The sequence below is a fragment of the Thunnus maccoyii genome, chromosome 12, assembly GCF_910596095.1.
Source record: "Thunnus maccoyii chromosome 12, fThuMac1.1, whole genome shotgun sequence".
In the NCBI taxonomy this organism is placed as follows: Eukaryota; Metazoa; Chordata; class Actinopteri; order Scombriformes; family Scombridae; genus Thunnus; species Thunnus maccoyii.
The window spans coordinates 587607-613695 of record NC_056544.1 but is presented as its reverse complement, the minus strand read 5'-3'; the positions used below and the strand labels follow the sequence as shown (position 1 = coordinate 613695).

Genomic DNA, 26089 nt, shown 5'->3' with positions numbered 1-26089 from the left:
AAATAAAATAAAAAAACACCATGTAGACAGAACTGAATTCGAAGCATGGCGACAATGTCAGAACAATACAATATTGTCTTTATTAATGCTGACAGTGAGAAGCAGCAGGGTTTTCTGGGAGTTCACTGGAAAGACACATGGGAATGACAGATCAGGGTACTGGACAGGAACATGCTAGCACGGCCCTGAGCTCAGAGCAGGAGGATGGAGGAAGATCTCACTGCCTTCACTTCCACTTTATTCAAATTTAGGGGGAACAATTGCATCAAATCACAAAAACTGAAACTTCCTACATGTCTAAGAAAGCTGTTAAGCTGAAAGAAGAAAGATTTTCCCTTCACCAAAGCAAGCTACCTTGTTTCCAAACAAATGTGGCAGGTCTGAGATCACTGTGCATTCAAGACATTTCAAGGCTTCAGTGTGAAAATTCATTCTTGGAAGTAGCAGCAGTGGAACTGCAGTTCCTCTGAGTGACACTCATTATTTCCTCAAAATAATCAGGTCCCCTCTGATGTCAACTTTTCTGTGGGCTTGAGTTTTGTTTTGGTTGTTCTTCTTTTTGAGTTTTTAAATCTAACTATAAACCTGTACCATATAGGGGAGAGTGGTGAAAGATGAGCCGGTCAGTGTTGACAGTGATGTCAAATTTGTGTCATGTGACCATGAAAAACCTGTAATGCAACCAGCTGCTTAGGAAAAGATGTTGTCTATATATTTGTAGCTACAGTATGTTGAAGTGCTTGTACAACAAATTACCTAAAGCTACATAACACACTAAACGTTAGTTAATTAACAGTTTTTAAAAATGGTGGCTTTGGGGTAAACTAGTCTAACAGCCCAGAGCTAAGTTTAGGAACTGGTCAATTTTTCTCCATTGGTGCTGGAGTTTTCTGGCCATATTCTAAACTAAATGTATCTACTATTGTGCTGGACAGTAAGGCACCTCCTCATTTGAGCAGTTACAATTCATTTTTTGTATAAGGCCCGATTTATACTTGTTATTTTAAATGTGTCATATCCCCCTCAAAAAAGGTGTTATTTAATGCACTATTTAATACACATATCCACGTATACCTGTCTACATTAGTAAGATCATAAATCAATTTGTGAAGAAACACACAGACTGATGATTGTGTCTGTCTTGCGACGTAGCCACCTTGACATCACCCATTGGTTTCTGAAGAGTGGTTTTAAAGCTCAAAGTGGGCGTCTCTTGCCGTTGCCATTTCGGCAGTGCCTGACTCTGCCTAACTCCAGGCTAATGCAAAATGGGCAAAGAGGTGGAGCTGAGGCAGGCTGAATGAAGCCTGGTTGCTAAAACAAGCTACCCAGTGGCTAGCAACCTGTCACTCAAAGTGGCCATGTCCTTAGTTATACATAACTTTACAGCTTCATAAAATTTAAATATGTGAGTTATAAAAAAAATTCACCCCTGTACAGTTGTCATGAAAGGGGGAATTAGCTATTGAGACTAAAACCATTTTTTGTACCAGGCTGTAAACATGTTTATTTCTGCTGTTAGGTTGGGCATTTTAACATGGGCGTCTTGGAGCCAGCCTCAAGTGGCCATTCAAGGAACTGCAGTTTTTGGCACTTCCGCATTGGCTTCATTTTTCAGCCCTGGAGATTGCCACATATGAAGATGATTTAGAGTGCATAAAACAGTTTAGCTTGCTAGCTAACAACTATCCACCAACTCCATCGACCCAAATATAGAAATGACTCGTATGGGTGGACTACTAGTGAGACAAAAGTTCGAAGTTCTACAGCTTGGTTGCAGCTTGAAATCAGATAGCTAACAACAGCACACCTGTATCTAAGGATATTTTGACTAAAAAGTGGCTCATATTACCAAACTCCCCCATATACAAAGTTGACTCAGATAATGTTGATGTTATTCATGCCATCATCAGCATTTTGGTAACAAGTAGACATTTGGACATGTGGGCACATTTTTTAAGTTGTGTCTTGTCTGACCTATCCTATTGTGCAAGGAAGTGAAAGCGAAGTAAGCCCAGCTGTGGTGTTGTTTTTTCACACTGAAGTAGACCTGCACCATAGATTTAAGCTGAGGAGAAGGCTGGTGGTAGGGCACACAGACACTGACAGTTGGATGCTGACTGAGGCGCTGCATTCACACCTATTGTAAATATGGCTTCGGGCCTTGAGTTATGTCAGCAACGTGCAGACATGTAGACATAGAGCGAGGGTGAGGGTGGAGCTGAACTCTGTAGAGAAAACACATGACAGGGAAAGCAACAGGCTTCTTCCTGGGACTGACTCAGAGAGAAAGAGGTTGAGAGAGAAAGCAGAGCTGCATGGAAAAAGTAAGAGCTGAGGGCATCAACAAGGTATTCATCTTAAATGCAGTCTATGGTGTTCTTTGACATAATGCAGAAGCACTGCTGGGGTTCATTCTGTGTGTATGTGTGCGTGTGGTTGTAGGATGTCATATACAGTATAAGCAACCATAAACACCCTAAACTATAAGTGGCATTTGGAGAGAACACCATAAACATGACCACAATCTCCCTTTCATGTTCCTATCCTCTATTGCACTGTAACATGTACTGTAATAGTGAACAGACAACTTCATTAGTATTGCTTTCAGTGTATGTTTATAAGTGTCTGGTGGTCTAAAATCACAGACTTTCACTAACATTGTCATCCATGTACTTGAAAAAACTCATGACGTCCAGGTGTATACATGTATGGATAGATGAGATATATGGACTGACAGGTAATTCATTCATTGGATAGTTTTGGTAACTTGCAATCCATACATTGAACCTGACGTGTCAGATAGTTTGTTACACATACTCATCTGAGAAGTTGTCCTTGGAAACTGTCTGGAAAAGGGCAGGCACTTTGAAAAAATACTTGGCAGGTGATTGGATGAACCATCTGTCTATCACCGTCTATCATCATCTTACCTTGCAAAGAAGCTGGATTTGTGAGATTGTGAGATCATACAAGAATCTTCATAGGATGCTGATTGGTCCAAACCACTGGTGGTTGCACAACAGCACACCTGTTGTGGAACCACCAGTAGTTCGGACCAATCAGCCAATAAACCAACCACAGCTTGTGTCCAAACCACCAGTCCACAAGCATATAATTTGAAGCCAGACAAGATGGATTCTAACGTGATCCTGTAAATTTTGTGATCTCGCGAATCCAGCTGCCTCGCAAGGTAATCCTGTATTATCAGGTTACCTAAACCCTCAGGTGGGAAAATATTTTTTTCTCCACCGTTTATCCGGGATTGGGTGACAATGGCAGCACACTGAGTAAGGCAACATCCTTTTCCACAGCAACTTCCTCCAGGGATCCCGAGGCGTTCCCAGACCAGATTAGATATATAATCCCATCCAGGAGGCATCCTAACCAGATGCCCAAACCACCTCAGCCAGCTCCTTTCGAAACAAAGAAGCGGCTGGGTTCACCCACACACATGTATGACTTCCTGCTGAGAATGCAGAGCACCTGCTGTAAGGTATAGATAGGAAATATCCCTCTGAAAGTGGGAGTTTAAAACCCAGCAGACAGGGGAATTCACTAGACATTCCCAATTCACCCTTACTACACGTTTGGGTTTACCAGGTCTGTCCAGCAGACTCCCCTGCCACCTGATCCAACTCACCACCACATGGTGATCAGTTGACTGAGTGTCCAAGACATATGGCCAAAGATCTGATGATACAACTACAAGTCGTTCATCAATCTTTGGCCTGAGGTGTTCTGGTACCAGGTACACTTATGAACATGTCATTATGGCCATGACTAGCACAAGAAGTCACATAACAAAGCACAGCAGCAGGTTCAGATCAGGCAGGCCTTTCCACTTCAACACAGCAGGGCTCAGCTGGGGGGGCTTGTGAGTATCCCTACACACACAGAAAAGAAGAGAGTCCAGCCCCAATCAAGGTGTTTGGTTCCAGAGCCGATGCAGTGCGTAAAGGTGAGCACAAGTATATCTAGTTGATAGTCTGCAGTATTACATATAGTAAAGACTGTCATAAATCATAATGGACAAGTAGAAAACTGTCTTGTACTGTAATCGTATGTGGAGGAAGTTACTGAGTGGTCGCTACATTTCACAAGCTTTTTAATAACAAACTGCTAAAATACATAGAGTAGGGCACAAGCACACTGCTTAAACCCCTTTTCTGATGTATCATACACTCAAGTGCTGAAGTCTGTATGTGTTCCCATGCCAAATGATCTGGGATAAACTAACCGTTGTCATGAGTTTTGACATTCTAGTCATTTGCAATCACCACATTTGGACCCATTTAAGAGAGATGGTCGATGCTATCCCCATTTGTGACTGCACTCCATCCACTACTCCACACTAAATGAGTTTGTCAAATAAATGTTCCTAAGGCAAACTTTGGGGGTATGGTAAAAACTTCACATTTTACATGTTATCCAGCAGTAAGTTAAATTTTAAAATGTATTTTTGTGATCTCACAAATATCTATTGTCTGAGTGTAATGATACAATATTTTCCCCTGAAGTTTGCATAAGGAACGCTGTGACCAAATCACAGAATAACATACAGAGTTCTGAGGTTATGAGTGGGACTAAAGGTGGAATTATGTTTCTCCTGGCTGCACATAAATGAAAGTGCACGGGGTTGCTCTGAGACATTTGTTTGGCCGTGTCTTTCATACTTGTTTGCAGCCCCTTTCGGTCCTGCCTCCTGACAACAACTGAATCCAGCAACCAGCTAGCATGACGCGCAGGCCTGGACTATGCATTTTTGGGATTTGGACATTCGTGTTCCTTTGCAATTTAATGGTTACCCATAACACCCTTCTCTGCACAGGTTCACAGAGACATTTACATGTGTCTTAAGGTAAACCACAAATCCAGCTTACACTAATGTTAGTTAGACCCCTTCCTTTCTATAGTGCAGGACAAACACAGAACTAAGTGTGCAGGAGCTGCCAATGACTCAGGTGTTGAAAAACATGAATGACTAGTAATGTCTAGTGGGAATAAATGCTAAAGTTAGCGAGTGGCATACAAACTTAACAGCAAAGGGTCCTTCCAAATGTTGAATGTTGTAAAGGAACAGACAGCTTACTTGCTTATACAGCTTAAAGCTGTGTGGACCTGAAAAGGTATGTATTGTGTAAATTAATTTAGCTTCTAAATTCATATCAAATCTTGGAAGCAGCAGTGTTCTAATGACAGCATTCACAACAGCCTGAACAAATTAAGTTGTTCAGTTCAGTTGAACCATACAAAACATGTTAGGTGTAAAGCACCATCAGACAGCACCTTTAATGATATCTAATATTCTATGACAATATTTTGTAACTTTGAACATTTTCCCAAATTTGACTATTTTAATGCCAAAAATTGACATGTATTTGATATTTGAATATACTTTGAATATTCTTGAAAAATTCTGGTCTGGGTGGAACAGCCTCTGAATTAAACAAAAAAAAATACAGAGCACAGAAATTCTGCTGTGAAATATTTGCTGACATGAACAGGTTGTTGATATATTTCTTCATAAAAGGCCGACATTGACCTAATATATCAGCTAAATGGTATGCCAATGTAACCTTAATGTTGTGTGGATGAGTAAGCTAGAGAGAATATATTTTATTTTATGTGTGCATCTGTCCGAACCACTCTGTGTCCTCCGTTTCACTCAGTCATCACACACTCCAAGGCCTTTATTAAGTGATTACAAAATCTAGTTTAACTGAAGCTTAGTGAAAGCTAGTTGACCACAATCTGTGTTTCATGAGTTTCTTAACATTTTCAAATGTCATAGTGAACTATTTGATTCATTATCAACCTAATGAGTATTTGTAGCCCATTAAGTTGGTGCTGAATTGATCTATTATTCCTCCTAACAGTCACCTATAACAAATATCAAGTAACTAATTATGGTTGCACAGTGTACCAGCATCTTTGACTTTCCAGAGTGAATTCTAAATTTCGACAGAGTTCAGTATCTGTTTTGTAACAATGTCAGGACCAAACCAAAGTTTTTTTTAAATGGAGACATCAACACTGTGACATTGGCTTTTGTCAAAGTGGACATTTTCACTTGTAATAGCAGGAAAAGCACAGGCAGAACTAATGATGTCAGTGATGGCTGTGTTTCATTTCACGTAAGCTAGTAAGCCATGCCAGTGAGCCAGCATGAACAATACTAAAAGTATGGACCTAGGACACCTAAATTAGCCTAATACTCAGATTGAAATAACATTTTGTTTCACTTCATTTATTCAGTTTCAGTCTGACATCATATTCATGTTAGCAATTTCTATTTACTAGTACTCCAGCGGGGGGTGTTCACTTTGATTGATTGCTGGCCTGTTGTCCTATTAGTAAAGTTGAAACTTTAGTAAAGTTCTTCATGAAACGTAGGAAACTAGCAAGCCGTGTTGAACGAATCACCTGAGAAGTAATGTGAGGAAACATTTTGGATTCAACACCATAGATGGAGAAAAAAATAATGCTTTAAACAGGCTTACATTTCCACAACAACAAATCTGAAGTCACCTGTTGCCATTTTTGTTGTGATTTTTATGTTGCTATTTTTTTCACAGAAGTAGCTATGGTGCCCACATTTTTAATCCCACCAACATAGCTCTGATTGGTTGACTGTTTCTCAAACTGGGGAATTAGCCATCAATGAGCCCATCAGACCTATCTGAATTGTTGGAGTAATCAGAGAAGTGGGAGGTGAATCAAAGCTATACCTAACCAAGCTATACCTAAATGGAATGCTAGTCAAATGTATTTTTGACAAATGAAAATGTCCTCTATGAGAAAGGCCCCCTCGTAGTGGAGCAGCCACATCATGGGTCCTTGGACAATCATAGTGCATTTTGCTCTTGTTCCTGTTGCTCAAGCAAATGGGCAGACTTTGTCTGTTGGTTTATACAGTGCCCATAGAGAAATTTTTTTATCAACTAGTTAGTTTTCATACGTCCTGTGTTTGTTTGTCTGTCCAGACTGATTTTGATAAACATTTTGTTCATGACTGTACACATTTTATTCCTTTCTGTTCTTTGTGTTCTATTTGTTATAAACCTAGGAGGATATATGTCTGTTTTCTTATCGAATTCATGTCAGCCTAACCCTAACCCTAACCCTTGTCAGACTTTCTCTTCCATCCATCTACACATTTTGACAAAATTAAAGATTTCAAGATCTCAGTCTCTAAACCTGTTTGAAATTCTGGTCCATCTATCAATTCTGAAACATGGGGCAGTTTGTCTGTAATTTATAGTACATCCAATCCACTGTAGTGCCTCTCCTAAACATGTGAGACTTTTTGTGTCTCTCTCGCCTGTTTGATGCTGTACAGCCACTTGATGACTCTTGCATTCCGCTCCACAGCCGAAATGCCATATGGAACTCGCTCCCCGGCCTCCTCCTCATCCTCACCCTCTTCCCCGTCTGATAGCCCATCATTGGAGGATCGCCGTGATCGGTCGCAGTCAGAGGAGATCATGGAAGCTGATCGGAAGTTCAGGCTGACAATGTCGGAGTTGGCCCGTGCAAAGTTCTCTGGGCCAACTGCCTCCAGCTCCTCTGGGTCAAGGCCGCAGTAATTAAAGAAGCGTTCCACGTCAGCTCCTGCCCGGGCATACCGGTCTGACAGGTCCGATTTAGACCTATGTAGCGAGGAGCGGCGAGCCACCGATGATCCAAGCTCTAGCTCAAGGTTGGGATCAGTTGAAGGATCTCCAAAATCACATGATAGTGACTGAGGGGTGGTGTTGTCACAGGCTGCGGGGGACAGAGTTGGACAAGGAGGATGCAGCGCCAATGAGAGGGCAGGAGGAGGAAGGGAAGCAGGGTTTGGTTTTGGGGGTAGAGGAGGAGCTGAGGAACTGCTGGATCGGGCCGTACGCAGCGGCTTGCCATTGCAGAGTCGCAGGAGGTCAGAAGAGGAGTGGGAGGTGAGCAGAGGCAAGAGTGGGGAGTGGGAGGGATCCATAGCTCCTCCTTCACCTCCTCTCTCATCCAGCACCCGTCTGCTGAGGTTGAGATTTCCTCCTGACTGCGGACTGCGACGTCCCCCGCTGTTGACTGGAGGGACCTTCAAGGAATGGGAGAAGGATCGCAGGGAGTGTGATGTGCTTGGACTCTGAGCAGAGTCTGGTGGTTGCTCATTGAGTGTCATTGTGGATCGATAGGTTAATGGCATCCTAGGAGCAGAAAATAAAAAGATAAATACATGAACATTGTGAAGTTCGACAAAGCAGGAAGACTGAACAATTAAGTATGGGATGATGACTGATTCAGAGACTATGGAGAAACAATATTAAGCTGAATCCAAACATCAAGACACCCTTGCATCTTTCTGACATAGGATTAAGGAGTTGTTTAGATCATTTCTGTATCTTTCTGAAACAGACAATCCAACATCGACATCCACTTCATGCCATGATTGGCCAGCTGTGTGGAGGTGAGAAAGGATCCATAGTTTGAACTTCTCTCTCTAGCTCTCTTTTTTATTCTTGACAACTATTTCTCTCACTTTTCATGTGAGTGCAACACTATGGATGTCTATGAGAGATGTCGCTGCTGAGCGACTTTTCACTCCACCCTTTGAGTGTAGCCGCTCACGACAACTACAAACACTATTGCAACATTGTCAGACAACATAATACAAACTAGTTCTGATGAAGCAACTGAAAGTCTGCAGGGGCCTTGGGCTGTCCAAATCCCAAATTTATCAAGTGGCCATCATGTGGACTCTGCCCTTGCAGACTTCATGTGCTGAAGTTGTGCATGACCAAGCTCCATGAGGCCTAAGTAAGCAAGTCTAAAGGATGAACACTTGGATTCTGCCATAGACTATATGAGAAGTATGTCATATGACAAAGGAGCTGTGCAAGTTCGAATAAAGATGATAACTCAAAAATTTCCCCAAGTCAGTGGTGTAATATTCTTTCAGTTTTTTTATGGTTTGGTCCACAAGAAAGGATCCTTCTAACAAGGAAAACTGTGTCTCAAAACTTAACTATGCCACGGTAAGGTGGTAAGGTGCAGTAACCTACAGTATTTGTTGTTTCATACTGTCATATTAATACATTGTGTTTCATGGGAATAAATTTTATATTTTTATCTTGCATACTCCATATTACTGGTCATTTTTATTTGGATTTAAAATACGTATTAAACAAAATAGCATACAGTACATCCTGTAAATATGGCTATTACATGACATGGACATTTTTGTGGTAACAGCACTAACAAGGAGTATTCCAAATTAATAGAACAGGTTGAATTGCAGAATGCAATACAACATCAGAGTCTAAAATGCTCAGCAGCCAAATATTGAGCCATTAAAGCTAAAATATGAGCCATTTTCATTTTTGTGCAAGTGTGTATGCACAGGTATTGTGCAATAACTCCTTGTAACTGTGTAATTAGGTATATGTTAGGATTCTGGTCAAAATAAGAAACACAATCTAGTCCAGTTATGAGGGGAGACTGTTTTCCCAATGTTTGATCTGTTGTTAGCAAACAATTTTTCCACCTCCAACCTCCACCAGGTAAGAGCTACTTCAGTCCTGTGTGATCCTCAAGGGAAATACAGTCAGACCGTTCATGATGAAAACGTTATTGATTAAAACAAACTGTCATGCTTAGGGATATCAATGATTAATTGATTGTCAATTAATTGCCATTAATAATTTAAAAATATATTAACTGACGAGGGACATGCAGAAAATGAACTGTATATATACTGTAGTGCCCAGTTGCACCACTAGGTGGTACCTTTTAGCTAATTTTCATCTGCAGTCCCTTAGGCAGGTCACAATTAAAACAGATAAAACAGCACAATAACAAACAGTTAAAAGTAAAAAAACACACAGGACACACAATACAAAATACAAAGGTACACACAATAGCACATCACATACACCTACAATGTCAGCTAGAAATGAACAATGTAAGCTTGTCAAATTAAAAATTATTTGTGTTCATGAGAAGACTATGAGATGAAATTTAGAGTCAGTGGTTATGTTGCTGAATAGAGCTGAGTTCATATCATCAGTTAGGGCATTCCACTGAGTTGTAGCTTTCACAGAGAAAGCTGATTACCCAAATGCAGTGTGACAAAATGGTATGGTACCATCTTGTATAGAAGATATTCTGAAGGATCTAATAGAACTTAATGAGAGTCACACAGTGGAGGAGGGGCCAAACCATTTAAAATTTTATAAACTAGGCACAAATTTGAGAGTAATCTAAAATTCTCAAAGCTCAGTAAATTGTGCTTCTCCAGTACCCTGCAGTGATGCAAATGCATTGGCTTTTTGTCCACAGTTTTTAGACTTTGTTTGTATAAGAACTCAAGAGGTCTTATGGCTGTTTCTCCAGCCTGTCCCCAATATGTGATGCAATAAGACATATGGGAAAGAATCATAGCATGCATAAATATCTCGGCTGCGTCCAAAGAGAGACAGTTTCTAATATGTCTAAAATTTGCTAAAGTTGTACCTTATGGTTTTTAACCATTTTTTTAACATGTTTCTTAAAGTTCAAATTTGGATCCAGTATCACACCAAGATATTTAAAATCACTTACACTGTTTAATGAGATGAAGTTACACATGTTTGCTGTAAAGGCCACACAACGAATGAACGCACCTCCTTTCCATCCAAGGAATATATAAGTCGCAGCATGCCTCTCTCTGCTTGCTGTGGCAGTCATGTTTATGAACACTGTAGCATAAAGTTGTTTTATGTTTATTCAATAACGTTACAAGTTGTTTCCTGTTGAAGGCTGCAGCACTTTTGATAAAGGAAAAATGGGTCAGACTTCGTTTGAATTGTTAGATATGTGTAACTATCTGAGATATTTGTCTGTTGTTGTTTTGACTGAGAGACCCCCAGTGGCAGAAATTACATATTGTGCGTTTAAACACAGCAAACAGCTGCACGTCCAGCTTCATTTCACGTTAAAAATCAGTGTTTCTCCAAGTCTGTTCGGTGGACACAGTAAGTCTGGTAACGTTTGCTTCGCTTGTTTCTCCGATAACTTAAGATACAGACGTTCAGCAGGTATTTACTGTGAACCAAATTATCCGCAAAGGTCTCTTCCTCTCCAAAACAAATGTACATAGGGAATAAAACTGTACAACAGTGAGTAAAGCAGTTTAACGTTAAAAATCGGTGTTTCTCTGACACTGTTCAGCGGAAAGACGATGTCCGGGAGGGGCTGCTAGCCGAGCTGGTGCTAACGTTTGGTCAGCTCGTTTCTCTGATAACTTAGGATCCAGACATCCATGACTAAAATCCTTCATCCAGTTGAAAAGATACGGTTAAAAACGACCAAAATCTAAAAAGATTATCATAAAAATGTGGCTTAAAACTGAAGAAGTTAATTTATGACCATTTCTGGTGGGCAACCACAACACCGATGTATTATCTTGTATGCGTATACACTTTGGTAGAGGGGGTATGATGCCATTGACAGGCGACCAAATGAAACGGACCATTATCTTGATTAAAATGACTGATTCCTCTGGGTTTGAAAATTGTTGGAAACATTTGGGATAATGTAAGTACACAACTCAACAAAACATATAACATAGGTCTTGTTGTTTTTAGACATTTTAATGCAGAATAGTTACATATTTTAGCTTTAATACTTTGGATTTTGTGGTGCCAATCCGCTAATTTAAATTAAATCTTTATTTTGTGTTATTTAAATTATAAGTCAAGTAACTTAGTATTTATTTAACCTATTTTTTAAATTCCTAATTTATCTTGTGGTGAACAAAGTACAGTACTGTGCAAAAGTTTTAGGCACTAAAAGTAAAGTGAGAATGCTTACAAAAATATTGCTATAAATTATTTTAATCTATAAATTAACTGCTTACAAAGTTGAGAAAACAGCAGAAACCTAAATGAAATCAATATTTGCTGTGAGCAGCTTTTCCTTTAAAACAGCAGCAGTTCTCCTTGGTACACTTTAACACAGTTTTTCATGGTAACTTGAATGGTAACTTGTTGTAACCATCCTGGAGAAAGAATGTTCTTCTCTGGATTTATTATTTACGCCATCTCAGGTGCTTCTTCATGTAATCCCAGATTGACTCCATGATGTTGAGATCAGGGCTCTGTGGGGGACATACCATATCATCTGTTGCAGGGCTCATCATTCTTCATGTTGCTGAAAATAGTTATTTATGACTCTAGCTGTATGCTTGGGGTTATTGTCATGTCATGAATAAATTTGGGACCGATCAGACACCTCCTTGATGGTAGTGCATGATGGATAAGAATCTAAACATTTAGGGTGCCTAAAACTTTTGCACAGTACTGTACATCAGTGGTTTTATTATGAAAAAACATCCACTGTATTTGATAAATTGTTAATGATTAACCAACTATTGATTGTTAACGTGGCTTGCATCCCTAATCAGGCTCATGTATGATTCCATAGTTCAGCTTGATCATAAGTGATGCATTTTCCACATTTCTGCCTTGACTGCTGCTGGACACTTAACATTAGTGTGAAGTTAGAGCAGGTGGCACAACATGAAGAACAGTGGTGGGAAATCATTGAGTAACATTTCTTTACCAAAGCATTAATCACTTGTTTTGCTGTGGTGACCAGTCATTACAATACATTAGGTAATACAGCATAGCTTCCACAGTCTTTTTAATCTCGGCTGGATGTTTGAGTTGTCGGGTCATGAGGATTTTCTGCTGACATTTCAAGTGGTTGTATGAATTCACAATATTAATTTTGGTTGCAAAGTAATGTAGGTGCCTTTGATGGTCGTCATCAGTTCCAGTTCCACACAGTAGACTGCACAACTGTTTACAGTACAAGCACTGCACTTTTGTCAGAACTGGGGGTGGATAAGTGCATTTGTTCTTCCTCCCTATTGCCAGGTTTCCACAATCACTCATTTTTGTTGTTCCTAAGGAACTTTTTCTTTCACATTTTACACCACTCTCTCACATTTGTTAAGATTTATTTACATCTATGTCCTGCCCCCACTTCCACACAGTTTGTCATGTGCAGTAACATGCACTCATTTAGTGATGCTGCTTAGGGAGAAATTAGGTGCGTTCATCCTGATGCACTGGATCTTGACGGCATCAATGTTATACATACAAATTAAATCACACAGAGGCCTGAATTTAGATTATGATTCAGAACTATGTGATCATATTTTGATTAATTGTGCAGCCCTAATATCTGTCCATCGCATGTACAGTACCAGTCAAACGTTTGGATCCACCTTCCCATTCACTCGAATGAGGAAGTGTGCACAAACTTTTGACTGGTACTGTACATAATCATTTATCCAATTCACAGATTAATTTACATGAGACTTGAGCATGGTGTGACAGTTTACCCTGATGGTGTCCAACTCCTGGCCATGCCCCCTGATGACCTCATCAGCACAGCACTCTTAGCTCCACCCCCAAGCCCTTCAGAACCTGCTCCTGAAGAGGAAGATGAATTCAGGAGGTTTTTTAGGATCTCCAGGTTTAAATTTTCCCGTTTGCTGCTGCTGCTTGCTGCACACGTGTCTGACTTGGCGTTGTTATTGGACGGTTTGAAAGGCATCCCCCCTCCATTTCCTCCTCCACCAATCCCAGAGCCCATCTTGGACAGAAGGGTATGGCCTACGGGAGGCTTGGCCAGAACAGGTGGTTTGATTGGCTCTTGCTTGGCGTTGATTACCTCCTGGCTCTTGACATACTTTGCCTTGTCAGCTTCTAGTCTCTCAACAGCACTGAGGCGCTTTGGGTTAGGTTCAACCTGAAACAAACACAGTTCAAAATTATGTGAAATATCTTCACTATTACACTTCCTCTCATTCTTTGCTCACATCCACTTTTAGAGAACTTCTCTTAGCTAGTTTAGCGAGTCAGAAAACATATATGATTTTGTGTAGTAGAAATGTCTTTTTTATCCTGTTAATTATCTTACAACTCCTCTGGTTTATCTTGTGACTATTTGAAAGGGTCTCCACTACCTGATTTAAACAATAATTTATCCTAAAAACAAACCACAGATATTCCTGCACACGCTGCATTGCTAAATGGGTAAAGTCAAGCAATGTTCACATTGAATATCTGTTATTTCTGTCATTCCGATACTACAGTACACTTATCCTATTAGTACTCTACTATTCTATCGTAAACTATTCTATTATCCTTCGAGTCGTCTTATGTTTTCAGATTGTCTGTCTGTCCGTCTGTCCCGTTTTTGTGAATGTGATATCTCAGGAAACACTTGAGGGGATTTCTTTGGTGGTCTAAGGTCAAAGGTCAAGGTCACTGTGACCTCATGTCCATCTCATTCTAGTGAACATGATATGTCAGGAACTCCAGGAGGGAATTCATTACATTTGGCACAAACATCCACTTAGACTCAAGGATGAACTGATTAGAATTTGGTGGTCAAAGGTCAAGATCATTGTGACCTCACAAAATGGTATTTGGCCAAGTTTCACACAAATGTCTTATAAGATAAAATGATGAAGTGATGACAATTTATATCCAAAAGGTCAAAGGTGAACTTTTCTGTGACATCATAATGTTATGCAAAACACTTTGCTGGTCATTATTCAATGCCATAACTCACTCATTTGGTCGGATATTGAATTGGTGACACTAATCTTGGATGCCCACCTTGCAACTGTGGTGATTGTGTAGATCACCTGTGCTGCCATGTTGAAGATGTGTGTAAAGCATGCACGTTTTAGAATTTGTAGCTTCTTTGCAGCAACATCCATATCTGAAGCATGTCTGAGCTGTCATGGCTACAACTTTGTGTTCTATCAGAGTCAGCTTTATTGGCCAAGCATGTGTACACATACAAGGAAAATACACTTAATACCTTTTATTAAATTCCTTCAAAGTCTTCACTACAAATATTATATGAGTCTGGACAGACATGTATGTAAAGTGCAACTTGACTGGTTGGAGAAGGCATATAACCGTCTAATTTCACTTTATATTTCAGATATCTATCTATCTATTGATAAATAAATATTATACTGTATAAAGCATTCTATTTTCAAGTTATTCTATAGTTTTTCAATTTATTCAATTTCAAGTTATTGTATAGTTTTCTTCTATTTATTGTTTACTGTTCTATTCTAATTTATATTAGTATATAACTATTCAATTTGATGGTGTAGTTTTACTTATTTACCTTTACTTTGCTCTCTTTTCTGTATCCTTATCTAGTCTGGTTTGTGTAGTGCTCAAACACCTAATTTCTACTTAAAAATGGTGTTTGTCAAATCATCTGACTTTCTTGCTGCATCATAGTACACTTAATATCACAGGAATGCAAGCTCTGAAGTGTTACAAAGTTAGTTCTTCATCCTGACTGCAGACAGTCCCTGAAGACTCAAAACATTCTCACTCATTTACAGCCCTAATTGTATCAGTTCAAGTTCCATGAGAATGTGTATATACAGTAAACAGTTCATTACACACACACACACACACACACACACACACACACACATACACACACACGCAGACACAGCTTTGCACAGAGGGATCAAATGGTACCTGTCTTCTGAAGTAGTCAGGGCCCTTGTTAAGGATGCGGAGGGGTACAGTGGAACTGAAGGGTGTTGCAGGGCCAGCGGCCTTGCTATCTGGCAGGGCTGGGGCCAGTGTCTCTGTCGGCATGGCAACGAGGCGATTGGGGTGGCCGGCCGTGGTGGCAGAAGGTGTGGGGGGGTCGACAGAGGGTGGGGGCACTGGAGGACCCCCAAAACATGAAGACACAAGGTGGAGAGGAGAAAGCCTAGAAAGAGAGAAACCCCCTGGCCCTCCACATCGTCTGAGGGACCCTGTGAGACTGAGTCTGACACTGGGCAGGGGCTGGGGCTGATAACTATAGTCAAATAATACTAGGAGGTATTTACTGGGAGGTCTCTTCTGGTTTGTGATGGTCTACTGAACTAAGCAAGAGGAAGATAGATGGATGGAAAATTAAAGAACCAGTGCAGTGACAGAATGGAAAAGAGTGACAAGAGTGTTTCAGTGCAGTGGTGTGGATGAGTGCTTCCACAGGACTGAAGGAAAAGCAGAGGATGTGGGGAAAGGAAAGATCAACCCGCACTGCTTCTCCACCCTCGCTTCAGCTCTCATTTCAGCTTGCCACACTATCTGAAATAGAGAAAAAGAAACAACCAATTGGGTTAGAGTTAGGCTGTGACATCATGCACCCAGCAACAATAGCAGGAATAGCTTGCAGGAGACACACACACACACACACACATACATTACAAAGAATACATATACATATACACACAAACACACACACATACATATACATACATATATATCTATATATGCATATATAAATGTGTGTATAAAGAAAAATATGGGCTCATATTTGCATAATGACAAAATAAGAAATGACCTGGAGAAAAGACATTTCAATCAAAAAACAAAATAATTATTAATTAACTATCGTATCAACCAAATGGCAAAGTCCGCAAGCAATGAAGTGTCCACAAGCTAACAAATACTCTACAGGTTAAGAAGCTAACAGGCTAACAAGCACTGAGGCCCTGTTTACACCTGGTATTAAAATCCTTCTTGGGTGATCCAATCATAAGTGGTCAGCTCTAAAAACAGGTGTAAACGCACCCAAGACACACTGAGGATGGATTGAGATCTGATCACTCAGACCACATTCCGAGGTAGTCTAAGCTGCATGTGGTCATATTCATTTAGTGGTGTAAACACTATGCCTCCTGGGCCACATTGAAGGACCGCCTACTCAACTGACGTCCTCAATTTTCGGGCGTACTAGGCACAGGACCCTCTGTCCAAAGCTGCTCAACTTGTTTGATAACAGGATAAACAAATTATTTTGTTTTTCATGTGAATTAAAAATGTAATCCACCTCCCATTTTTTCCTGTTTTTCCCGATCCCCTGACCGGTTTCCCTCCTCATATCGAAAATTAGAATAGAAATTTAACTATTAATTTTTCACTTGTCTGTCTAAAAAAATATTTCAGAAGCTAAACCTAGCTGGATAGTTTCCTCTGTCCTGTCAAACTGATATTGATTTTTAGTTTCGCTGTGCTGCTCATCATAATGGAGCACAATCAGGAGGACGACTGCTTTATTCCAAATAGTTTCACTGTATGAACCTGGACTGCGTATGAAACAGCTGACCTATTGGATGTGTAGAAGAACACAGAACATTAATTAACATTAGATCCTGACTGATCCTGTCGGCACGTCGGAGATTTAAATAATGGAGAAATGCAGCTGTGGGGAGATCGCTGCATCTCTCTCTCTCTCTCTATCTCCCGACATGGAATATTTATATATATCCTGAATATTTATCCTGTTATCAAACAAGTTGAACACAGCTTTAGACGAATAACGAACAAATTTGGTCTTTGAAAACGGAAATGATGTCTGTGTTTATTTGCATATAGAGCGGGGACGTGAGATCCGATCACATGTGGTCACTCAGGATGCATGTGGAGACGCATGTTAATGCCAGGTGTAAACAGACACACTTAAAGCGGTCCACTTGTGATCAGATCACCCGAGACGTATATTAATACCAGGTGTAAACAGGGCCTGAGTCTACTGAATCCAGGCTAACAAGCTAACAACCACTGAGTCTACTCTCCAAAGGCTAACAAGCTAACAGGCTAACAAGTACTGAGTCTACTACCAGGCTAAAAGGCTAACAAACTGTGTCTGATTCTGGCACATGAACGAATCTGGTGAGCCCCTGAGCCTCAGTTGGTGTTCAGTATTCTTTGGCATACAGGTAGTAGATCAGCATGTATGGGATGTGTCTAGGGCAGTGAGTCTGTACGAGTGCAGGTACTGGTATCAGCAGTAGGGAAAACGACATGGGCTTCATAGACAATTGGCGGACTTTCTGGGGAAGACCTGGTCTGATTAGGAGAGATGGCATACTTCCCACTTTATTAGTAGACCAAAACCATGAAAACTCAAAGTTGAGAACAGTAGGCAGAGCTGCAGTCCTACTACGCTTCTTTGTGCTTCCATTAGAGCAGTTACCCACCCAAAACCACATAGAAACTGTGTCAGTCCCCCAACCACTTAAATCAATTAAATCCAAAGTAAATAGAAGACGATTCATTCATAAAAATCAAATAAAAATTAACACCACCACTGCAATAGTACAACAAAAAAGGGGAGAATTAAATGTGGACTCTTAAACATTGGATCTCTGTCACCTAAAGCCGTATTTGTAAATCATCTAATCTCAGATTATTATATTAATTTATTTTGTCTTACTGAAACCTGGCTGTGTCATGAAGAATATGTCAGCCTAAATTAATCCACTCATCCAGTCATATTAATTCTCACATTCCTCAAGGTCCCAGCTAAGGAGGTGGAGTTGCAGCCATTTTCAACTCAAGCCTAATTATCAACCCTAGACCTATATTTAATTCTAACTCATTCGAAAGCCTTGAAAACTTAACAGCCAATTCTATTTGTTTTAGCAGGGCAGGAATTATACCACGGCCAAACGGCCAGTGCCATGGATGCCCCGGAGTGTGGCCATAATGCCCTTCAAAAATTAACTACACAAACAGCCAGTTTGGAATGTTTTGAACTGGCTGTGGTGCCCCTAAAAGAAAGTTGCGCATTTCCTCATTTAAAACTACACGTGACAAAGCAAATTAACAGACTGAACGTTTCCCAGCGTCATCACGCTGAGCATCAACAGTAGCGCAAGATTTCTCCCGCAAATATATGTGTAACGTTAACGTACACATTAACAGCTAGCCTGCTAGCTTACATTAGCTAACAATTAAAATTATGTGATAAGCACAGGCAGCTAATCATTGTACAGTGTATTAATACACGTTGTGTTTTAAAGTACGGTCACACACTCTCCTAACCGGCCTCGGAAGCAGTCAAAAATTATTTTCTCTGGCAGTTAACGTAGTAGACTGCCTGTGTCACCTGTCTGTGACAGTGATAACTCATCTGGCAGCTTGATGTAATCCGTTTCTACAGTAGAGACGTTGGAAGACACTTTGGACTCCTTTTCACTCGTCATGAATTTATTTCCTCCGTGGCAAAAAACATGTTATACGATCCTTCAGAAACTGCTGCAGATTAAACTAGACTAACAAAACACTTTTAGTGCTGATTGACTCTAACACACTCACTATAGACAAACTTTATGACACTCGCTAGCCTAGCAACATTAATGCTCCAAACAACCCATAATTCAAAACTCCATGTTGAAGGCAGTTTCACATTGGGACTTCATCCATTGAAAAAGAAGATCTGATGTTGTTAACAAGCCGTTAGTGGAGTGTGTGCGCAAATTAACCTGTAGACCGACGTGTAACCCGTCAAAATATTCTCACAGTTAACTGTTGACATCCAAACCAGGATATTGCTAACTACAAATGTACATAGTGTTTATAACTTGCTGTGAGACCTGATGGGTTGCTACTTTTTCAGCGCAATGCAATGTCAACAGACACACACATGCATGCGCGATCTCAGACTCAAATGCTAATAGTTGCACAAGTATTGAAACTTGTTCAGATTAATTTTGATCACCGTTACCCATTTATAGACTTCATCATTAAAATATAACAATAACAATTAATATAATGAATTGTTCACGTTTTTTCAGACAGCATTTTGTGGAAAAGTCAAACATTCAGTGTACAGTCTTTATAAACTCAGTGCTGTTTTTCAGTACACTGTCTACTAATTGTTGATTGTATACTGTTTTGTCTTCATACAATGTAATTTTCACTTATTGTTATTGCACCATTGGTTTTGGCTTTGGTGCCCTACATTTTGGCCGTGATGCCCCAATAAATTTGTATTTATCAAAGGCCAAAGTAGCCTTGCCCTAAAAATGACTTAATTACAGGCCTGTTATAGTGTACCGCTAGTACTAAACGGTCTCAGCACAGCAGCAAGTTGAGTGCATACAGCTATGGTAAATCCAGAGGGACAAACGTGTCAGTCAGTCAAAATCTGCACTGCTTAAAGCAAGCTAAACATTATCACACAGTACTCAAGTTAGTTTTTAACACAGTTTAAGGTTGTAATGCTTCTATTTTTATTGCTGGAAGCTAGTCTGGTGACATATAAAACAAAGAATGGGAGAGAAAGTGAGGCCTTTTGTTAGTGTCAGACTTTAGACTGTGAGTATATGGCTACTTCTTGGAGGCACAACATACCAGTACAAACCATGGACGTATTATAAGACCTGGATACGGAGCCACCGCTCAGCCCTGCTGCAAATTTTGCCCAGCGGCCACTCGTGGCATTGCAATGAAAAAAATCCCCTGTGGCCCAAAAAGCATTTGTCAGTAAAACTGTTGACAGGACACCGCCAAATGCAAATAAGGTCAGTTATGACTCTTTCTATTGAGAATTTTTGATCCATGAAGGTTTTATATTTGTTAAACTTTCCTTGAGCCTATAAAAGTGATTTTAATCCGTCATCCCAATGCAGTCTATGGGCCATGTGGGAACTCGCGGGCAGGCCAGCGGGAGAAACACTACTGCACATATTCAGTGAGCCACATATCCCCGGAAGTAAACCCGGAAGCTAAAAACTTTTTTGGCTCATGCACCAGGTGAGCAATTCTCATTTCACAGAATATGCACCATCCTTAAGTTCAGTATCCAGTTCTTATACATCCATGGTACAGACCTGATATGTATTGAACTCACAAATGAATTGGCACTTTGGATTTGCATTTTGGATTATGCTAGCACTAGCAGATAGTCTGAGCTAACCAACCATGAGCATCTGCTGTCAGACTCTCTGTGTCCATGCTGGAAACACAGAGAGTCCGCTGGAGCTTTGACAGTCACTAGAAGCAAATTCATGGCCCTTTGTAAAAGTTACTGTGTGGTATCTGCATTGTAAGCTGAGCTAGCAACTCTACTACGAGAGGCTCTCCAGTGTGTGGGGGAGTGTCAGTACTTAGCCATAGCCCTGCCATTTATTATGGTTAGCTTTACTGTTGTCAGTCCTGAATATCTTGTAAAGCTCTGAATATAGTACAATTAGTTATTAGTGGGCCCATGTGTTTTGTTTACCGCCACAGAAGAGGAATAAATCTTTGGGTTATTTGTATAACCAAAGTTCTCTGAGTAGCACAATGATGCCTCTCTGCCGTCTCTTATCAGCCTTATTAATGCTACTAGCAGCTCTGTGTGCGAGGCACATTCTGAGGCAACAGTTAGCTAGTGTTGTGATAGCTCTACCTGGTGTGGCAACTGATATGTGAAATATACCTCGGAGTCTTGCCCATTACCAAGATGGCACTGACCTGGCGGCAGCCTGTTGCAGCAACCCCTTCTTTTTCACCCTAGTTTTGACTTTTTCTTCCTATTTCCTCTACCAGAAACGCTGTGAATTTCTGCAGAATTGGAGGTTTATTTGTAAATTTCACCTGGTGCATTTGAAGCCACGTGGGTAAGTTCTTGCTAAGTGTTCTATCCTAAGAAGTTACATAGAGACGATGATTAAATACACCCATGATGAGCTACTGGAATGCTGGTGTAGAGCTGGAGCTCTGTAGGCAGACATGCTTTAGTGAACAGTCAGGGGGAGTACAAGGAGTGCAGTCTGCTCTGGTTCACTGAGGCATGGCTGAATGGGAATATACTGGACTGCTCCACTGAACTAGCCAGCTTCACACTAGTGCGGGCAGACAGGGGAAAACAAAGACATAAGAAGAGAGGAGGTGGTCTCACTGTCTTTGCTAACAGTGAAGGAACGCATCTGCATTCTCGACATCAAGCTGATGGCAGTGGGACTGAGACCGTACTAGCTGCCACAGGAGTTCTCACACGCCATTGTTGTGTAAATTCTACTGTCAGCTGCAGCACAGAGCATGTGTGATGTCATCCACTCAGTCATCGTGGCACTTCAGACCAAACATCCCAGCGCCCTCATAATAATCAGTGGTGACTTCAATCATGTCTCTCTTTCTGGACTCCTGACCAACTTCAAGCAATATGTGGACTGTGCAACAAGGGATTATAAAGGTCCTGCACCTCCTTTATGCCAACATGAAGGGGGCATACAGCTCCACTGCCCTCCCCCCACTGGATGGATCAGACCACAACTTTATAATACCAAACTAACTTTATATAATTATTTTTATATTATTTAACTTTATATACCAAAAGGTGTGTTAAGGTTGTGTCTAAGGATGCTGTGGAGGCCCTGCAGGAATGTTTCCATGTTACAGACTGGGATCTGTTTCTGGAGGACTGTGGTGAGGACATTAAAGGTCTCTCTCACTGTGTAACTGACTACATTTGCTTCTGTGAGAAGAGCGTTGTACCAACAAAGGTCCGCTGTTTCCCCAACAATAAACCATGGACAAACAAAGACAAGAACTTTCTCAACAGAGAGAAGAGGGAGTTTATGGCAAGTGACAAGGAAGAGCTCCCCAACCCTTAGCTGCCACTCGGAGGTGGTGATGGGCAGCACTGGTGCACCCCAAGGAACCATACTAGCAACATTTTGGTTCACATTCTACACCTCAGTTTTCCAATTCAACTCAGGAACCTGCCACTTCCAAAAGTTCTCTGATGACTCCCTCATTGTTGGATGTAACAGTTATGAAAAGTAGTTGTTCTGAGTGATCACCTTTATCCTATGATGAAACATTTCTATCCTGATGGGAGTGGTCTCTTCCAGGATGACAATGCTCCAATTCATAGGGCACAAGGGGTCACTCAATGGTTTGATGAGTTGAACACCTAGGGGAGATTTTGGACTGACGTGTTAGATGGTACTCTCCACCACCATCATCAAAACACCAAATGAAGGATCATCTGGTGTTTTGATGATGGTCTTTTGAAGAATGGTGTTCATCCCTCCAGAAGAGTTCTGGAGACATGTAGAATCAATGCCAAGGCTGAGGAACACCATTCTTCAATGGGCATTATGAAAATGGTCAGCCATTTTGAATCTATTTTGCCACCCTTGGTGTGGTGTGCCGGACAATTTTGCCCAAAACATGTTTGGGGCATTAAACAGAAAGTTGTTGTAACTCGGCTTGACATTTTCCAATCTGCACCAAATTTCTCATGTTTGATAAGAGTCCAGGCCTGAACAGATCTACATGTCAATATTGAGTCATAGTTATAGTGCCACCTACTGATAACAGGATATCAGCGCCATTTATGAAAGTGCGAGGAACCTATTGTTCTTGAAGGGATCATTATTATTAGGGGCCAAGCACTAAAGTGCCAGGGGTCCAACAGTCCCTGGCACTGACAGTGTGAGGAACATATTGTTTTTGTAAAGATTATTATTATTATTATTATTATTATTATTATTATTATTATTATTATTATTATCATCATCAGGGTCCGAGCACAAAAGTGCCAGGGGCCCATACTTGTCCTGTTAGATCTTAGTGCCGCATTCGACACAATTGACCATCAAATCCTTTTGCAGAGACTGGAACTTTTAATTGGCATTAAAGGAACTGCATTAAGCTGGTTTCAGGCCTACTTATCAGACCGATTTCAGTTTGTACATGTTAATGATGAATCGTCCGTGAAGGCACGGAGTTCCACAAGGTTCTGTACTTGGACCAATTCTATTCACCTTGTATATGCTTCCTTTAGGTAATATTATTAGGAAACACTCCATAAATTAATAATAAACCAACTGATAATAAACCAATCAGTTAAACAAACTCCAAGCATGCCTTAAGGACATAAAGACCTGGATGACCTGCAATTTTCTACAACTAAACTCAGATAAAACTGAAGTTATTGTGCTTGGCCCTAAACACCTTAGAAACACATTATCTAATGATATAGCTACTCTGGATGGCATTACCCTGGCCTCCAGCACCACTGTAAGGAATCTGGGAGTTATCTTTGATCAGGATATGTCCTTTAACTCCCACATAAATCAAATTTCAAAGAATGCCTTTTTTCACTTACGTAATATCACAAAAATCAGGCACATCCTGTCCCAAAAAGATGCAGAAAAACTAGTCCACGCATTTGTTACTTCTAGGCTGGATTATTGCAATTCCTTATTATCAGGCTGCTCTAACAAGTCTCTAAAGACTCCAGCTGGTCCAGAATGCAGCTGCATGTGTACTGACTAAAACTAGGAAAAGAGATCACATTTCTCCCATTTTAGCTTCGCTTCACTGGCTTCCTGTAAATGCTTCTGTAAATTAAAGAGTACGGTCTTGACCTGCTCTATGTGAAAAGTGTCCTGAGATGACTTTTGTTGCAATTTGGGGCTATATAAATAAAAATTGATTGATTGATTGACAAACATCATCCGATTTACATGAAATTTACATGATGTGGTCTCCACATGATATACAGCAAAATTATGTATAATTAGTGGGACATATAGTTTTTGCGGAACGCTGTTGCTGTGGTGATGTGGCAAATTTTGATGTTTCGCCATGGAAGAGGTAATTGTACATCATCCAATCTACCCCAAATCTCTCATGCTTGAGAAGAGTCCAGGTCTGAACACATCTGCATGTCAATATTGACTCATACTCATAGCGCCACCTACTGACAACAGGAAATTAAAGTGCTGTATTTTCATGACCTATGCTAGCAGGTTGACCAGATCAACCTTATATTTGGTCAGCTAAGTTGTAAGACCTTGATGATGCTAAATAGTGAAGCTTTTGAGATATAATCAAAAGCTGTTGCCATGGTGACACATTATTCGCCATGAAACTCGAAGCTGTTTTTTAGGGGCTAGGGATGCTTGGAAACTTGCGAAACCTGGCACACCTGTCACACACCAAATTTCTCATGCTTGATAAAAATCCTGTCCTGAACACATCTAAATGTCAATATTGAAGCATAGTCATAGTGCCACCTTCTGACAACAGGAAGTCAGCCTTGTATGACAAACATCATCTGATTCACATGATATTTTCAAGGTGTGGTCTACAGTTCATAAACAGTAACATGATGTATACTTAATAGGTGTTCTCTAGCACCACATAGTGGACACAGGAAATGATATTTAACTCTTTCATGCAATGTTTGATGAATCCTTTGACTGCGCTGCACCCCGATGTGCGCAGGGGTGAGAGGGCCCGATCGTCGCTGCATTTTTGAGGGCCTAAACGTGCACGAAAAGTTGTTAAACTTTGCACATACATCAGAAGTGGTGAAAAATTTAATATTTTATCGGTCCCAAACATGGGCGTGGCAAAATGATTCAATAGCACCCCTTAGAAAATTAAGAAAATTGAGCCCCTCAATACAAATTGTCGTAGAAGAATGAAATTCAGTATGCACATGTATCATGACCAGACGCACCAAAAAGTCTCTTGGAGCCATAACCTAAGTCCAACAGGAGGTCAGCCATTTTGGATTGAAGTTGTGATTTTGATGCCGATTTTGCCATTTCCAGCCCGCATACGAACTCCTCCTAGAGGTTTGACCTCAGCAACTTCAAATTCAGTCAGTATCATCTTCAGACCTTGGAGATGAAAAGTTCTCAAAACAGTGAGTTTTTGACATTCCCAGGGGGGTGTGGCTGGGTGTTGAATTTTGATCCTTTGCCATGAAAATTGAAATGGCCATGGCTACATTCTGCAGCTCATGACCCATAATCAAATGCCGTTGCCATGGTGACACATTCTTCGCCACAAAGTGCAAAGCTGTTTTTCAGGGGCGAGACACGCTTGAAAACTCACAAAACTTTGCACACATATGACAGGTCTTAAAGTCTGTAATATTGTACAGGTGGTGGGCATGGGTGTGGCAGAATGACTTGACAGCGCCCCCTACAATATTTTAATGAAGCAGCCCTGCGCCACGTTAAACCTACATGTACGAAAATTGGTACACACATGTATCATGCCAGGGCACACAAAAAAGTCCCCTGGACCCATAGCTTAAACCCAACAGGAAGTCGGCCATTGTGAATTTAGTGGTCAATTTTGGTGATTTTGCATGCCTTGTATTTTAACGAACTCCTCCTACAGAATTCATCATAACGACTTCAAAACAGTGTGTATCATCTAGACTAGTTTGTGATCAACAGTTATTAAAACATTCAGCTATCATTGACGCATGTGGCCTAGAT

At 40.6% G+C, this 26089-nt stretch overlaps 1 protein-coding gene across 8 annotated transcripts in view; it reads right to left on the bottom strand.

The window, feature by feature from the left end:
• Nucleotides 1–4091: 4091 nt before the first annotated feature.
• fam110b (family with sequence similarity 110 member B) overlaps nt 4092–26089 on the bottom strand; it is a 119490-nt gene continuing 97492 nt past the window's right edge. For 5 of the 8 annotated variants that reach the window (XM_042429690.1, XM_042429691.1, XM_042429692.1 and 2 more), the window contains 3 exons: nt 15549–16154; nt 13370–13779; nt 4092–8189 (listed from right to left, as the gene is read on the bottom strand). In XM_042429690.1, the coding sequence (XP_042285624.1) occupies nt 7292–8189; nt 13370–13779; nt 15549–15671 (1431 nt within the window). In that variant the 5' untranslated portion in view covers nt 15672–16154 and the 3' untranslated portion in view covers nt 4092–7291. Of the gene's footprint in view, nt 8190–13369; nt 13780–15548; nt 16155–16571; nt 16591–16640; nt 16848–19336; nt 19406–26089 lie in introns of those variants that run through there. The other 3 variants (XM_042429694.1, XM_042429693.1, XM_042429698.1) reach the window with 3 other exon arrangements.